This window comes from Poecilia formosa, unplaced genomic scaffold (genome assembly GCF_000485575.1).
Source record: "Poecilia formosa unplaced genomic scaffold, Poecilia_formosa-5.1.2 Scaffold97, whole genome shotgun sequence".
NCBI classification, from domain to species: Eukaryota; Metazoa; Chordata; class Actinopteri; order Cyprinodontiformes; family Poeciliidae; genus Poecilia; species Poecilia formosa.
Genome location: NW_006800036.1, coordinates 1,965,839 through 1,981,634, shown reverse-complemented (window position 1 = coordinate 1,981,634; position 15,796 = coordinate 1,965,839). Strand labels below are relative to the sequence as shown.

The window sequence follows — 15,796 nt, the reverse complement described above, 5'->3', positions numbered from 1 at the left end:
AGTTATTTTGTTTTTTCTCTCCTGAATTTACGTTTAGCATTTGCCAGTTTTAACGGAGCAATGAGACGTAAAGGAAAAAAAAAAAAAACATGCTTCCTCATTCTCATAAGTCTTATGAGCAAATTACCTTCTCTGTTTTTCTTGTAAATACCACCCTGTGACTCACTGAGGTTTCAGAACTGAGTAAAAGCCCAGCTTCCTCTAATAGAGATGCTGTCTTCACATAACAGCTTCCATTGCACGCAATAAAAATTGGTTCTGCGAAGAACAAGTCAATAACAAGATGTACAAAAAAAAGTAGCAGCTTTATTTAGTTTATCTTTGGTACAAAAACCCCCCTGTGCATCTTGACTGCCTGACGATGTTTTACCAGTCGGCTTGTCGTCTGTAACATCTGGGGGTTTTTTTGCAGCTGCGACTCCCAGACTCGATGCCAGCCGACAAACTGCTCACTCACGAGGTCTTTAGCGAGAAACGAAAAGTCTTGTTTCCTGTCCTGCAGCGAACTTCTACACAGTCCAATCTCAACAGAAACGGCCCTTCTTCCCGATTATCTACCAGAGACTGTAACAAGGAAAGAAAAGGGGGGGGGGAAAAATGAAATAAAACCATATTTTATCTCAGAACAACCAAAAACATCAGTGTTCTCCACCGAAATATGCAGGTCAACATAAAGTTGAATTTAATTGGGAAATAAAATGAAAAGAATATGTCGTTTTTTTGTGTGTTTAACAACTAAAACTCTGAAAAGTGTGGTTTGTATTTGTATAAAAAAAAACCTTCAATCTGACTCCACATTGACCACATTTTGAAAACCTTTTATTCCACTTCGCAAATGCACTACCTTAAATTGGTCTGTCAAATAAAATCCTGATAAAATATGCCAGCTTTGGTGAAAAAAAAAGTTCAAGGTGAATGAATAATTTGTAAAGCAATGACCGTGCCAGTAACTTGTGTTTCAGAGCAATGGTCACAATAGGATTTTGCTTTATTTTTTAAAACATAAAAGATATCAAAAAACACTAATCTCACAGAAGCATAAAGAAAAAGCCAAGGTTTTGTAAAATCATATATGTCCACCTGGTATTTTACTTTAAGTAACTTTTTGAATGTTTTGTATGCAGGAAGCTCTGTGACCGTTTCTTTGTGGCCTCCCTCAAAGTTAACAGACTTAAGATTTTACAGTAGAACAATTAAAGACGCATCAAATGGACTGAAAACTGCATTTCACTCAGAATATGTCCCGATGAAGCTGGCGAAGTTCTACTAAAACCGCTCCCACCCCCCCGAAAAACTAAACTACTTGCACATATTTCCTTTTGAGCCGGAAATAACAGGTGGCAGAAAAAGATATGTGTGCTCCTCCCTGGTGGTTTTGGGTCACACATGTAAATTATGACCTAATAAAACGCTTCAACTCTTTCCTTATTGGTACTCCTTGTCATGATATGTAAAAAAAAAAAAAAAAAAAGGCTTTAAAAATTTGCTTACAGCAGTGATATCTCCTCGGGTGAGCAGGTATCTGCCTGACTTGAATAACATATTAACTTGTCTTTTCCACTTTGAAGAGCAGCTTAGAGAAATTTCTGCATCATATTTGTGTTGCAGGTTAACTGGAGAGCCATTTAAAGATTCATGGACACATGATCACCATAGTAAATTAAAAACTATTTAATATAAATTATTAGGGCTAGCAATATATGATATTGATAAAAAAAAAATGATGATAAAAAGTCTATTTTTCAAACAATTGGATTTGTTAAAGAGTTTTTAGTGTGAGATTATGCTGCTGCTGCAATAAAAAGGACAAAAATGGTCCAAGAACTTCATCCTAAATGCAAATATGTTCTCTGTTCCCTATGTGTAATTAAAACTGGCATCAATAAGTATCATCTTGTGACACAATAAAAGCAAAATCGTACATACAAACTAAACTAACAACATCTGAGCACCTGCAGCTCCTGTAAGAGTTCCTTCATCTTCTCCGTCTGGTCTCCCACACACCAGGCCAGACTCACGTGGAAAGATGGTTCCTACAATTCAAAGCCGAGAGAAAGTGAGAAACTTAAGAAGGTGGGCTTTTCTGGCTTCTAAATAATTATCTAGTTTGACGTTTGTTTTTACATTGTGATTTGAGTTTTAACAAAATTTCCTTCTTTGGTCTGTTTCAGCATTTGCTTCTGGATTTTAATTTAATGTCATTTACAAATCAAATTGAACACAGTTATTGTGACACCCTAAAAGACATACGAACCCAGTGTCACATAAACCGCTCTTTTTTGCCGATTTCCCCAAGTAAATATCAAAAGAAAAAAAGTGTTGGAGTGACATTTAACTGACCTTATAAAAAGTGTCCAATTGAAACTCGGTCATTGTTTTGTCGACAACTCGGACCAGGTCCAATAACTGAGCGTGACCGGTGGACACTTCCATCCCCAAGAAGGTCCTGATGTGGAACAGCATTTAAAGACACAGGGAAGGGGAAACATCGGTAATAATTAAGATGTCAATAAGTTTATATAAAATTAAATATGTTTGAGGATAAAATGTGTCCTCAGAAAGCACAAATTTACCTGTTAAGTCACAACTTAACTGTTGGCCACAGAGAGGATAGATTCAGCGAATGGCCAGTCAAATACGTTCTGTTGCAATACTCTACCCAGTGTACCATATACACTTAATATCAACTAATGAAGGCTTTTCAGTATATTTGTCTTCCATATAAACATGTTTACTCCTTGTAAACATGTTTATTGAGGTTATTTCATTGCACTGTCATAAAACATTTTGCTTCTTCTCACAGCCTGGTTATAATATGGGATGGTATGGCTTGAATATATTTGACTGGCCATTCACTGAATCCATATTGTAGTGATTTAATGTGTTGATTGGATGACAATCACTTTTTAGGTTTATTGTTCCATTTTTTTTTATTTTATTTTATTTTTTTTTTTACTTTTCTTGAACTCAGATATTAGAAGATTTACCAAACCTAAACACCATAAATTTCCAGGAAAAGAAAGAAAAGTGACTCTTTGTTGAATGGCCAGCATTAAACAAGCATCTAACTTTTGATTTAAATTTTAACATTTCAAGTTAAATTAAAGTAAATGTTTCCAAAGTAAATTTTGAGATAAATGCTTGGAAGACATTACCTTGTCCTCTCAGCGTTGCAGTAGACCTTCAGCGTTGCTGCTGAACACGCAAACCTGCCAACAGGAAACAGCTTTCATGAGAATGTGGACAGAGCGACAACAGCTGTGATTTGTTTTAATGTATTGTTTGTTTCCTGCAGAGTTCATATTTATCAAATTCATCACATGCCATCAGTAAAAACTGGTACATGTTAAACAGTCAAGAAAGACTTTGCAAGTAAGTATATCTGACAATGGAGAAACTTATAGACTTGAGGAAAACTATTGTTTGAAGACCTGGTATTGTTACTTTGTGAAAGTAATAAAGCTTTCACACACAAAAAAAAAACATGTTTATTTCACAAAAGATTTTTTATTTTATCAATTAATAATTTAAAATTATTAAACAAGCTATCTAAAACACCAACTTTTGGGATGTCTACCATTGCTCAGGATCCACTGTACACAGTTTTTAAGAAGTTGGCAGGAAGTCAGTTTCATCTAACAACAGATGATCTATGGTTGACACACTAAGTTACTCTACCTTTATTTCTAATACTTCCTGATTTACTTAAGGATTTAGATGATGCTGAGTGAAACTGGCTGTAGTTGAGTAGATGTAGGGTCAATCAGACACCTCTGGTGGTTCAGTTTGAGGAGGAAGAAAAATAAAAGCCTCACCATGTACTAGGGAGAACAAATATAAATTCCACACAGAAGTGCATGTCTTTGTTACATGTTTCACATGTGCTTTGAACTTTGTCTGGTACTTTTGTGTGTGTGACTTCTCACAAACAAGTTTAGATTTTTCTTCTGAAGCGCTTAGCTAAAAATGTAAAATTTGAATCCAATTTGTTTGTCTGTAAATCAAGGAGCGATAAACAAACCTTCTGCACTGAGAGAGGCCCGACTGGAGGCTTTGTGTAAATGGCTGGATCCAGTGGTGCCTGAGCACCACAGTCTGAGACAGACTCAGGTGGAACTCCTCTTGTTGCGTCAGTATCAGACCATGAGCCCCCAAAGTTGACAGCAACTCCTCTAAAAGCTCCTCAAATTCCTCCTCGGGGGGGTCTGACACAAAAATGAGCCACATAGTCAAGAACCAGGATTAGAGAAGGGTTTACAAAAACAAACTGTTCTGGTTGCTTCTTACAAGGCAGATAAACATAAGTGGCCCAATTTCCTCTCTCGTGCTTAAAGGAGCGGATGCGTCCACCATGAAGGGAGCTGTCTTCAGTCAGTGCTTCATCGTCGTCATCAAGGAACATGCTCAGGAGGCAACCGGGCAGAGGCAGTCTGCAGGACATGCACATGTTTTATTTTTCATCTGAAATAATCAGACTGAAGAATTTGCAAATTAAGTTTTTAATCCTATTAAGCAAGTATTTGCTCTTTAAACTGTGGATGTCCCATCAAAGAATGGCTATAAGCTTTGTCGGAAATGGTGAAGCTGTCAAATATCTTGAATTTCTAAGATTTCAAACATCTAATTTTGTCCAGCTACTGAACTGCTTTTATTTGCATTTAAAAATAATACTATTTTACAAATTCAGACAGACAGACTGAACTTTGTACTATGCACACACCTCGTTTTAGGATCCAGCTCCTCAGTCCTGGCTTTCTTCTTGGCTGGAAGGTCTCGGCTTCTCTCATCTTCTTCCACTGATCTTCGGCTATTTCGACTCCTCGCTTCACTTCCGGGTTCACCGTCCTCCTCCGAGCTGCTGCTGTAACCAACCAACATCCTGAACCATCAGGACATCGTACAGATAAGTTAGATACTTGATATAGACCAGATGTTGGACCCCGTCGTAGCTTCAAAGCCCCAAAATCAATTAATTTTACTAACAGCCTGCACTATTTCCGATGTAAACAACTGCTTGTTACCTTAATTCATGTCCGACCGAAACAAACAGTCCGCCTCTAAAGTGTTCTGCTTTGGCTGAACAGATTTAGTGAGATTCTTAGGTTAATTAACAACTTTAAAATATATTTTAAAATGTGAATATTGAAGATTATCTCAAACTGGGTGATAAATCTGTTCCCAGTTTAACCCAAGAAGAAGGACAAGTGGATGAAAAATGTCAGATTGGAATATTTTTAGTTACATTTGAGACAATTTTCCAGTTTTAAACCCTGTTTTGAACCCTGGCATAAAACCTGGTTTAAAACTTTGTGACATTTTTAACATAGATTTTTTTTCTTCTTCATTAAAGTAGTTTGTAACTTCTTTTGGAAGAGACTATACACAATGATAACATGAGAACTTCAGTCCATGTGTAATCACACTTAATGTTAGTGGTTAATTTTCACCTGCTCGTCTAGTGGTATAAAATAAGACATAAGATATTAAATAATATTATTTGCTAAATTACAACATACCAAATTTTATTTAATTGATTTCCCTTTGGGACCAATAAAATATTTTTTGAATTTGAATTTCATTTGAAAACTTTTTAAAGGTGAAATAATACAGACAGATTATGAGTTCCCAATTGCTATTTAATGGATTATAAACTAGATTAGATTCTATTTGTAAAATACAACATTCCTCAAATCTGCCAATACACTATTTATCAGAATCATCAACAGTATTTAACTAGAAGCTGTCCTATAAGAGAGCACTGGCATTATATTAACAAAAATAATGAATATTTCAAAATAAATTGAGATAACATCCATGTGACTTGAGAGCAAACGCATGTCAGAACCCAATTCTGGATTCAGGTAGCAGTGGATCAGGTAATGCTGTTGGAGTTTTGTCATTAGTTATCCGGGGATCACAACAGCAAGAACAGCATCCTCATATAAGTCCTCTGAAACTTCAGAACACACTGTTGTTGTATCTTCATTACTGATATGTGTCCATATTGGCTGAAATTGATTGTTTAGTGAGGAATAGGATGGTAATCATTCAGACAGGAGTAATAGTTATTTGACCTCTTTTTTATTTTTCACCTTAGTTTCAACATTTAGGATATTTACCTTTAACTTATTTTCCCACTGTGGTACAATAAATGAGATTTCTATTCTATTCTATTCTATTCTATTCTATTCTATTCTATTCTATTCTATTCTATGTTTTCATAATCTCAAACTGTATGATCTAACATTGTTTTTCGCTTCAATTTGAACAATATGCTTATTGGCTAATTGTACCAAATTGGTTTTTAATTGTTAATTAATTTATTGTTTTAATTGTCAATTTACAGGAGAATGCACACCATACCATTGTGACATTGTGTGACATTGTCTCGGGTACATACGACAATAAACGTGAATTGAGCTGAATTGAAAGCCATCACACACACCATGCCCACTGTGTGTCTGTGTGTTCATGCCAATTAACTCTTGTGTGTTCATGTTCCCGTGCGCGGCCAGGGGCTCCGCAGCTAGCCCTGAGCTAGCCTCTAATTGATAACAAAATCATCGTCTTCTCGCCAGTCGAGAGGATGCATCGTGAGCCCGATAAATGATTCGAAACGGAGCCGTTAAGGGTTGATACGGGACAGTTTAATGACCCTACATTTTCGGCCCCCGGCTCCTGGAACCCCAGCGCTTCAACAAGGCGAGCATCAGAGCTCCGTCTGCGGATGTAAAGAGGAGACGAGACCCTCCGGTTAATTTATTTTTGGGGAGCAGCTAACCTTCGTCATATTGAACCATGATTTCCCCTTAGGATTGGCAGAAAGCTCCAGGTATGTAAATGTGTTTATTTCCCTGCCGTTAGGAACGTGTCGCCGTTGCTTTCGCTTCGCGGTCGTTGTGTTCCCGGGGCTAACCCGGTGTTGTGCACAAACTAGCACTCATGCCAAAAAGAGAAGCTACATCGTAGAAGCACACAGATGAAACGAAGAGCTCTTGAAACAATAGTTTGAGTAATAATGTAGCATTTGTCTCTGTCTATACAGCACTAGACAAAGAATTTGAATCTTCAGTATTTAAACGTAACGCTCTAAGCTGCGAGGGAGCTGTTTATAGTAGGGATGCGTTTTCCAGCACAACACCTGGCTAATGTTTCCTCTGTGGCTCTGTTAGCAGGTGGCTAGGCTAGCGGGCTATCTCTCCCTGGTTACCCTGATCTTTGCCTGGAGACTTAAAATTACGTTACGATGCGCAGACTCCGTTCATCAATTTTTTACCGCGAATCGTCCAACATTTGGAATTGTGTAAAAACTCATAGTAAACACACATGTACGAATTGATTTTCAAAGATAACATTCACCCTTTTAAAGTCATTGGATTCCAGGTGGTATTGACTTCATTTGTTTAGTGTTTTTGCTCTTAATAGATAAGGCGCATCCCAGAGAACACTTATGTTTGTGGCACAATTTTTTTTTTTTTTGCACCAATTTATATTGAATTTAATACCATATACTATATCCCGTGCAGGGAATTGCAGAACTGGTAGAAATTAAATTTGCTTTATTATTATGTAGTTTAGTATTGTTTATTAACACCATAAAACACCATTGGTATTCTCAATGTATTTAATTACTAAATATAAGACTCAGTGTCGTTTTTAGTACAAATCAGTCCAGTAAAAGTGCTATTTAGAAACAATCAGATTCAGGCCAATTAAGAACATGCATGGGGGAATGGTGGAAAGAAACGACTCTCTTTTAACTACAAGAAATTTGCATCAGAAGAAGGCTGAGCAGGTGATATCATCTGCCTTGACTGGATGTGTTTTGGAGAGGGTGTGAGACTGATGCAGATGGTTTTGCAAATAATAGCTGTCAAGAGAAAGAAGAAAAACAAGATGGGAACAATAACGACTAATCAAGAGTGAAATGAAATGTGTTGGGGAGTGGGGGAAGAATGCTCACAGATTACTGTCCCCTATTTGTCTATTACATCCTAATGATAAAGAATTATAGTAGTATTAGTACCCTAGAAGTAAAAAACACGTAGAGCACCAGTTTAGCTACGTCACTCTGACACGGTATTTGCAATTTTGTCAGCATTGCATAAATGAAAGGGAGCAATCCTGCAATTAAACATATTATTTAAGCATTTTTTCATTGTTTACTCACAGATTACCAATATAAATGCTACTGTAGTGTCAAAGCACAGAAGTCTGTGTTTGACATTTTCTGGAATAATGGATTTATAAGAAAATTCACTGAAATATTAATTTGATGTTGTTGTGTCTCATGTTCTGAACATCCCAAAATTGTTGCATATTCAGGTCTGCTACAGAACCAGACAGGTTTCATGCCTCTTATGGAGAAGGTAGAAAATTTAATCGATGAATTTATGTGTCATTCCAAGTCCAACATTACATTTGAGTAAGAAAAAAACAATCACATTTTAGAAGATGATGTTTTTAACTAAATAACCAATAGTTTAAAAAAAAAGCTACAATATTTGGTAGCACTAATAATCCCTACAAGTTCATTACTTTAAGTCTGCTTATAGAGCAGTAGCATAAAGATTATAAAACTCCATAGATTAGTTTGAAAACTAAAGATTACATTGTTTTGATAGTCTTCTGTTTACTGCTTCTCTTTGTTGTGTCTAAATCAGCAGTGTTGATGTGTGTCAATGTAAAAATTCATATTTGTTTTTTTTTCTTTTTTAACAAACTAAGAACAGGAAAGGTACACAATACTTTTGAAACATCATGTTGATATTGCAGCTTTTTAAATCATCAGTTGCCTCCATAGTCCGCCCGTCTGTTTAAGGAAATCGTGTTGTCTGCACTACATTAGATGTGCCCCTTGTGTGTACCCCTACAACATGCCTGCCAACTGGAGGTCTGTCGGTAGAAATAATATTGTGGTGTTTCATCAGAAGTCTGTGTGCACTGCACGGTCTGCCGCAGCTGCTGTAAAACAAAGATTGCAACATTACTAAAGACCTCTAAAAGATCAGGTTGAGCTAAAGTTTCAAAGATTTCAGGCTAAAGCTGAAAAGGGATTTCTAAAACAACTGAGCAATGTTTTTCATTAGAGTGTAGTTTCCTGATAATGTATTATGAGTACTGTGTTTCTTCATGTGGTATTTCTGACAGTTTGTGTCTTTCTTCCAGATGTAACTCAAGGATAAAGTGAAAGCTGTGGATTTCCTCCCACCCCCCATCTTTCCCAACATCTGCTTTTCTTCAGTGGATTCCAGTTTAAGCCTTCAAGTCTCGGTCACAGCTCCTTCGCCGAGCTAAGAGATGGAGTGAGTTTTTTTCCCCTTCACACATTCAGAAGCCTGTGGCCAATTACTCAAAATGTCTCTCTCTTTCCCTCTTTAGCTGGTCCACTCCAGCTGCCAAACTGAATCCGTACTCGCGAGCCCGCATGACGGAGGCCTGGCAGCAGCACGCCGTCGCTCCGCCTCCGGTTGTCCACACCATCCCAGCGGGAGCTGAAAACGCTTTGAGCTGCGCAGTGTATGGGATTGTACTGCAGCCGGACGCCTCATCGTTGCAGCAGCATGGAAGTGGACAGCAGCATGCGGGAGCTCAACAACACGCAGGCGGACAGCAGGGGCAACATCCTTCTCAAGCCCAGCAAAGCTCTCTGCAGGTGGGAACAGAGTCGGGACACAAGTGTGGGACGTGTGGACACGACATCTCCCACCTGGCTAACCCGCTTGAACACCACTGCATGGTGAGTCAGGACAGGTCATTCCAGTGCACTCAGTGTCTAAAGATCTTCAATCAGGCCACAGACTTGCTGGAGCACCAGTGTGTCCAGGTGGAGCAGAAGCCGTTTGTGTGCGGAGTATGTAAGATGGGCTTCTCCCTTCTTACCTCGTTGGCTCAGCACCACACATCGCACAACAGCAGCAACCCCATGAAGTGTTCCATATGCGAGAAGACGTATCGGCCGGGCTCCTCCGGGAACACGACACCCACGTCCTCGAGCAGCTCCCAGCCGTCCAGCAGCGACGGGGCGTCGGCAAGCAGCAGCTCGTCCATCTTACCTTTCCCCTCGGCTCGGGACCGGCCGTACAAGTGCTCCGTCTGCCAGAAGGGCTTCAAGCACCTCTCGGAACTCACGCGACACGAGAGGGTGCACACGGGGGAGAAACCCTTCAAATGCGACACGTGCGACAAGGCTTTCAGCCAGTCGTCGCACCTGCAGCACCACCAGCGGACGCACAGCAACGAGAGGCCGTTCAAGTGCGCCGTGTGCGAGAAGAGCTTCAAGCACCGCTCGCACCTCGTCCGCCACATGTACGTTCACTCGGGCGAGCACTTGTTCAAGTGCAACTTGTGCGAGCTACACTTCAAAGAGTCGTCGGAACTGCTCCACCACCCCTGCCACCCGCAGGGCTCCCGACCGTTTCGCTGCGCCACTTGTGGGAAGGGGTTTAAACGGCCGTCGGACCTACGGCAGCACGAGCGCACGCACTCCGAGGAGCGGCCCTTTCACTGCGACGAGTGCCAGATGAGCTTCAAGCAGCATTACGCGCTCGTGCGCCACAGACGGACGCACAAGGACCCCTCTGACCGGCCTTTCAGATGCAGTTTGTGCGACAAAGGCTTCATGCAGCCCTCGCACCTTCTCTATCACCAGCACGTCCACGGCATGGACAATCTGTTCAAGTGCGCCTCCTGCCAGAAGGAGTTCAGCCAGTCAGGAGAGCTCCTCAGACACAAGTGCGGGGAGTCGTCCAACTCCTCGCCGGACAAGCCGTACAAATGCGACGTCTGTGGGAAGGGATACAAAAAGAGCTCCACCTTGCAGCGCCACCAGAACTCCCACTGCCAGGAGAAGCCGCTGAAGTGCTCGCTCTGTGACCGGCGCTTCCTGTCCTCCTCGGAGTTCGTCCAGCACCGCTGTGACCCATCCAGGGAGAAGCCCCTCAAGTGCTCTGACTGCGAGAAGCGCTTCAAGTACTCGTCGGACCTGAACCGCCACCGGCGTGTGCACACGGGAGAGAAGCCCTTCAAATGCGACCACTGCAGCAAGGGTTTTAAACAGCGCGAGCATTTGACCAAACACCAGAGCACACACTCCCGGGAGGGCCAGTTCAAGTGCGTCTGGTGCGGAGAACGCTTCAGTGACTTGGGCTCTCTGCAGGACCACACTGTGCAGCACACGTCCGATGGAGACGGTTACAATGTGCCACAGTGCATGTGAGCCATGACTTTCTTTTCTTTCTTTCTTTTTTTTTTCCCTGAATGGACAGAACCATCAGCGCTCCACCCACAGGCTGTTTATGAACCCAAACATCACTCTCGTTCAGGGCAGTCCTGGGCTGCAAACCGTTTTCAGATTTCTTTGATCACAGTAAATGGGAAACTCTGGGTCTGGTTGAACAGTCAAGAAAAAAAAAAACTCTCCAATTTTCTTTTTTTTTTTCAGTTATACTGTGAGACAAAAGCTATATTCAGATTTGTTTAGTTTTGTAGCAAAACTAAACTTTGATGTTTTAAAGAACATTGGACAAAAATTACATTTAAACTAGAGATGGATCGATTAGTCAAACAGTGATTAGGAACAGCCAATGGTCTTATCATTCAATGCTACTGATCTAGAGCTGGACAATATATAAAACCCCACTCTTAATTACAAAATCAATCTGGGTAATATCACAATCGCAAAGGACCATTTGTATGCAATATTTGATGCATAAACTGGCATAGTCTTGGAACCTCTTCCTTTTCTGTGTAATTCAAAACTATCAAACAGCTGTTAGCACATTTTATTTCCTGTTTCATATGATATAATGGTTTGAGAGGAAAACTGGAGTCAATAGTTAAAGCCCAAATATCGGTGTCAGTCCAGAAAAGCTTGATTGGTGCATCTTTAATTAAGATGAATCTTTTGTATCCCATCGAATCATAGATTACTCATTACATATAAATCATGTCAGTGAACTAAAATACAAAGCTAAGTTAAACTTAATTTCAAAAACGTGTAATTGAACAAGTTGAAGATGATTTAAAACCTTCAAGTCACGTCTTGGACGATTTAAAATCCCTCGTATTTATTTAGATGCGCTGCAGAAAAAAGTGTAATGTCTCCTTTATTTTCATAAAGGATGGCCTGGCATTTTCCATCAGAAAATATTTCCAGTTTAATTAATTCTTTTAGGAATCTTCTTGAGTTAAAAGAAGACTGTTCAACTGGACTCTTCTCTTTTCTTCTATATCTTGGTGTTTTATTTGGCCAACCCATGCTCAGTGATAGCACTGTGGAGGTTAAAACGGAGATGTATTCGACCGCTAGCGCCGCTGTCAGCCCTCTTCTGGTACACGACTACTCTGAAATGTTTGACTTTACACATTAACCCCAAACTATGTTCAATAGACATTCAATTTTAAACTGTTTTCCCAGTCTGCTCGTGTGAACCTGACGGGACCTCAAAGCGTTGGCGCTTCAAAACAACATTGAGCATCCACAGCAAAATGTTATCACTACAAGTCATTCAAACATACTTGCTGTTTGCTACTAAAATATGCGTTTTAGTAATACGAGTGGATCCATTCGATCCTCCTAAATCACTTAATGTTTTTCGATTTAATTTGTCCGTTATGCATTTTTTTCTTTCCCTCTTTTTTTTTTTTTTTTTTTTGTCCCTCTTCTCTCACCTCAGCAAAAAAGGAGAATTTCCAGCGCAGTATTTCCCACAGTTATGATGAAAAGAGAGTACACCCTCCTTCAATTCTAGGGTTTTATAGGCCGACACAACTGAGTTTAAGCTGTTGTCATTAATTAAACAAAGATAAAGCAGAAAAAACTAAGTGCACATCACGGTTCAATCACCCGTAACAGTAATGACGTCAAAGCTTTTTTTGTGTCACTGTATCAATCCCACAGAATGTTGTTGTACTTAACGCTGACATACTATCCTTGGATTTCTGCAAACACAGTGCCGTGAATGATAGCTCAACCTCTCTACGCTGGTCTTGTCTGTGCAAATTACTATACATTTTTCCCAGCTCATTCAGATGCAATGTTGTAAATCTTGTTGTTCCACAATTATTTTTTACAGAGAGAAGAACTATTCTTCTTCAACCCTTTCAAAAAAAATCACATTTCAGTCTTTTCTAACTATCCTGTCAGTAACTTTAATTTGCCAAATGAGGCCTGTAGAGTCTGAGATGCAGCTCTTAGATTTTTTTTTTTTTTTTTTTTGAGCACTGCACAACCAGACGCTGAGGTAAATCCTGTTTGGACACTAACTTATGGAAACTGCTGTTTCTTTCTTTTACGTTGTCTGCTTCACTGAAGAACAATGGACTACAAATTATGCTGTAATAAGAAGTTTATGGGCAGCTTCCATTTTGCCATTGTGTTAACTTATTTTTTCACTTTTCCATTTTCACTTCATCTTTTATAAGTAACGACTGTGTGAAATCTATGTGAAATTAGAGGGTGTACTTTCTTTTTATTCTGACTGGAGCTTCACATCTAACTCTGTGTATCTTTATAGTACCATTGTGAACCTATTGTCACATTCAGGTAGCAGAGGACATGCGCTCCCCATGTTTATTTCAGCTGCTGCTAGTATTACTGTACCAGAATATGATGCTGTGCCATGTAGGGTTCAGACTTTCTACAGAACTGAATTTAACCACCAGTTAAAGTCCAAATGATTCAATCTAATGAAACCTGCCAGTTTAGACATATATAGAATTACTAATATATTTCGATTCATTGTTCTCATCATACTCCTGCAGAGGTCAGTGTTGTGGGATAATATGAACTGAATCCTCTCTCTCAGCTTGTACATATGAGCCAAAATGATTGGAAATATCAGAAGTTGTTTTTCTGAAGATTTTTCCAAAATTTTTTTTACTATGTGAAACGTTTCGACAAATGTGCGCTCTCTTTTTTTTTTTTTTTTTTTTTTTTTTTTTTTGTGGTTGATGTTTTTCTGGTCTGTGTAGTTTTTTTTGGTGCCAGTATGTTACCGGGACTCTCAAAGAGAAACCTTTGTGAGAGACTGATTGTGTGAATGTAAAAACTGTGTTTTAAACAGGGGATTTCAGAGTGATAAGAACTGATTTGACCGTCTCTCCGCCTTTGATTTTTTATTTTTTTTTGGAAGTTTGTCCAGGCTGAGCTGCTCCTGTAGGATGGTTCTGCCCCTCTGTGCTAAAAGACTTAGGAGTTTGTTCTGTCGTTTCCTGTTGAGTTGTGTCTGCCGAGGCGGGTTTGTTTCTGAATCATCATCTAAAATTGCCACGAGATTGTTGTCTCTCAAGAAGCCACTTTGTTTACGTGTTGACTGTGACTGCCTTCGTTTTTTCTTTGTGTCCACCCTTCATCTCCTATAAAGTTTGAGTGCAGTATTAAATATATGTTTTGAAGACTTTTCTACAAAATGAGGAATTGAGTCCATTTCAATTCAGCCTTAAAATGTTTTGCTTTATGCCTCGTCTCTTAATCATTCAATGTAAGAAAGCTAACCATGAGTCCTTCTTTTATTACTTTATCGTTTTTGCAGACTTTGAGGACGAGTTTGACTGTGTTTTTATGGTTTGTGCCTGTTTATTTTGATATCTAGATCTTTTTATTACATTGCTATAGTATGTGTTTTGTGGGAGTGGGAGACCAGGGCCCCTTGGGGTTGGTTTAAAATTTAAAAGTGTGCATTTAAAAGCTTTTTATATCCAGAAACACAATTCATCTGTTCAAAGCCAAAGAACTCCAGTTGCTATTGTCTATATTCTTTGTTTTGGAGTATTAGAATATTCTTGCAAATTCTCAGAAAAACAAGTCTGTCCTTCATATGTTCTTGGTAGAAAAGGAAATCTACTCCATAGCTATCAAAGGGAGTGAGAATCTTCTTTATAGGCACAATTCTAACCTCAGTTATTACTGGTTTTACTGGAAAAGAAAAAAATACCATCACCAGTTAACCCAGTCATGCCCACTTTAGTACCACTAAACCCCTGCCCCGTTAAACCCTGATGTTTTCCTCCTGTCTGCATGCTTGCTGTTAGTATTTGTGTTTGCTTTTTTTTTGTTCTTCTCCTCTTCACAGCACTTTTCCTTCCTGTTTTATAGCGTTTTTTTTGTTGTTTTTTTTTTATTATTCTGTGGTTTATGTGAATGACGTTGAAGAGAAAACTTGGAAAAGAAAAAAAACTTTGTGGCATAGTACAGTTCATTCTGAGATCTTCTGTATGTTTGTAGCATCCATTTACACAGAGCACTAACAAATAAAACTTTTTTTTCATTTATAATTCCGTGAGTGGTGACGTTATCTGAAGAAGATTCATTTAGGTGGCTTTGTAACTTTTTTAATTTTCCTGGAGGTTTCAGTTTTTAGATTTTTATTCATATGCATTACTAATTCAAGAGAATTCAGAGTTTAAAAAACATTTTCTAATTAAACAACTAATTTTGTCATGTTGCTCAGATATCAGTACATGGAGTTTATCTTAATCATAAGCATTTTATAACTTAATTACAACTTTTTGTACTTGTTTGTTTTTCTATAATTTAGTTTATATAACACTAATTGTCAATAAATGTCATTCCACAGCCCATTATAAAAGCTGTATATCTACTTTAAGTTCCAAGAGCTGAATAATTAATTTAATTATTACATACTATTATTATATTGGTAAGCCTGGATGTAAATATATGTATTTATTTAATGTATCATTGAGTACTTAACTGTTAATAATTCATAAGGTACATCGTAATAAAAAAATAATTAATTTGTTCACGGTTCAATTTCATATTTACAAATTGATCAGG

General features: G+C 38.8%; 2 protein-coding genes across 3 annotated transcripts; one reads left to right on the top strand and one right to left on the bottom strand.

Annotated features, from left to right (window-relative positions):
- Nucleotides 1-286: 286 nt before the first annotated feature.
- On the bottom strand, nucleotides 287-5,427 carry usb1 (U6 snRNA biogenesis 1). Its single transcript, XM_007558601.2, has 7 exons — nucleotides 4,721-5,427; nucleotides 4,288-4,430; nucleotides 4,022-4,205; nucleotides 3,156-3,209; nucleotides 2,341-2,446; nucleotides 1,953-2,033; nucleotides 287-564 (listed from the first exon to the last, which is right to left on the bottom strand). The coding sequence occupies exons 1-7, from the start codon at nucleotides 4,876-4,878 to the stop codon at nucleotides 454-456; spliced, it is 837 nt and encodes a 278-aa protein (XP_007558663.1). The 5' UTR covers nucleotides 4,879-5,427; the 3' UTR covers nucleotides 287-453.
- A 788-nt stretch (nucleotides 5,428-6,215) lies between these two features.
- znf319b (zinc finger protein 319b) lies at nucleotides 6,216-15,276 on the top strand. Of its 2 annotated transcripts, XM_016674523.1 has the most exons (4): nucleotides 6,216-6,832; nucleotides 8,326-8,369; nucleotides 9,169-9,305; nucleotides 9,382-15,276. In XM_016674523.1, exons 3-4 carry the CDS (start codon nucleotides 9,301-9,303, stop codon nucleotides 11,216-11,218), a joined length of 1,842 nt encoding a protein of 613 aa, XP_016530009.1. In that variant the 5' UTR covers nucleotides 6,216-6,832; nucleotides 8,326-8,369; nucleotides 9,169-9,300; the 3' UTR covers nucleotides 11,219-15,276. The 2 variants fall into 2 exon arrangements, with proteins under 2 accessions (XP_016530009.1, XP_007558662.1); XM_007558600.2 differs by lacking the exon at nucleotides 8,326-8,369.
- Nucleotides 15,277-15,796: the final 520 nt, after the last annotated feature.

Bases quoted from the DNA above. Each gene is read 5' to 3' on its own strand.
- usb1 (XM_007558601.2), bottom strand. From the start codon at position 4,878: ATGTTGGTTGGTTACAGCAGCAGCTCGGAGGAGGACGGTGAACCCGGA. The intron at 4,431-4,720 runs GTGTGTGCATAG...CATGTCCTGCAG, and splicing joins GAGCTGGATCCTAAAACGAG to ACTGCCTCTGCCCGGTTGCC. The intron at 2,447-3,155 runs GTAATGTCTTCC...GTTCCACATCAG, and splicing joins TGCAACGCTGAGAGGACAAG to GACCTTCTTGGGGATGGAAG.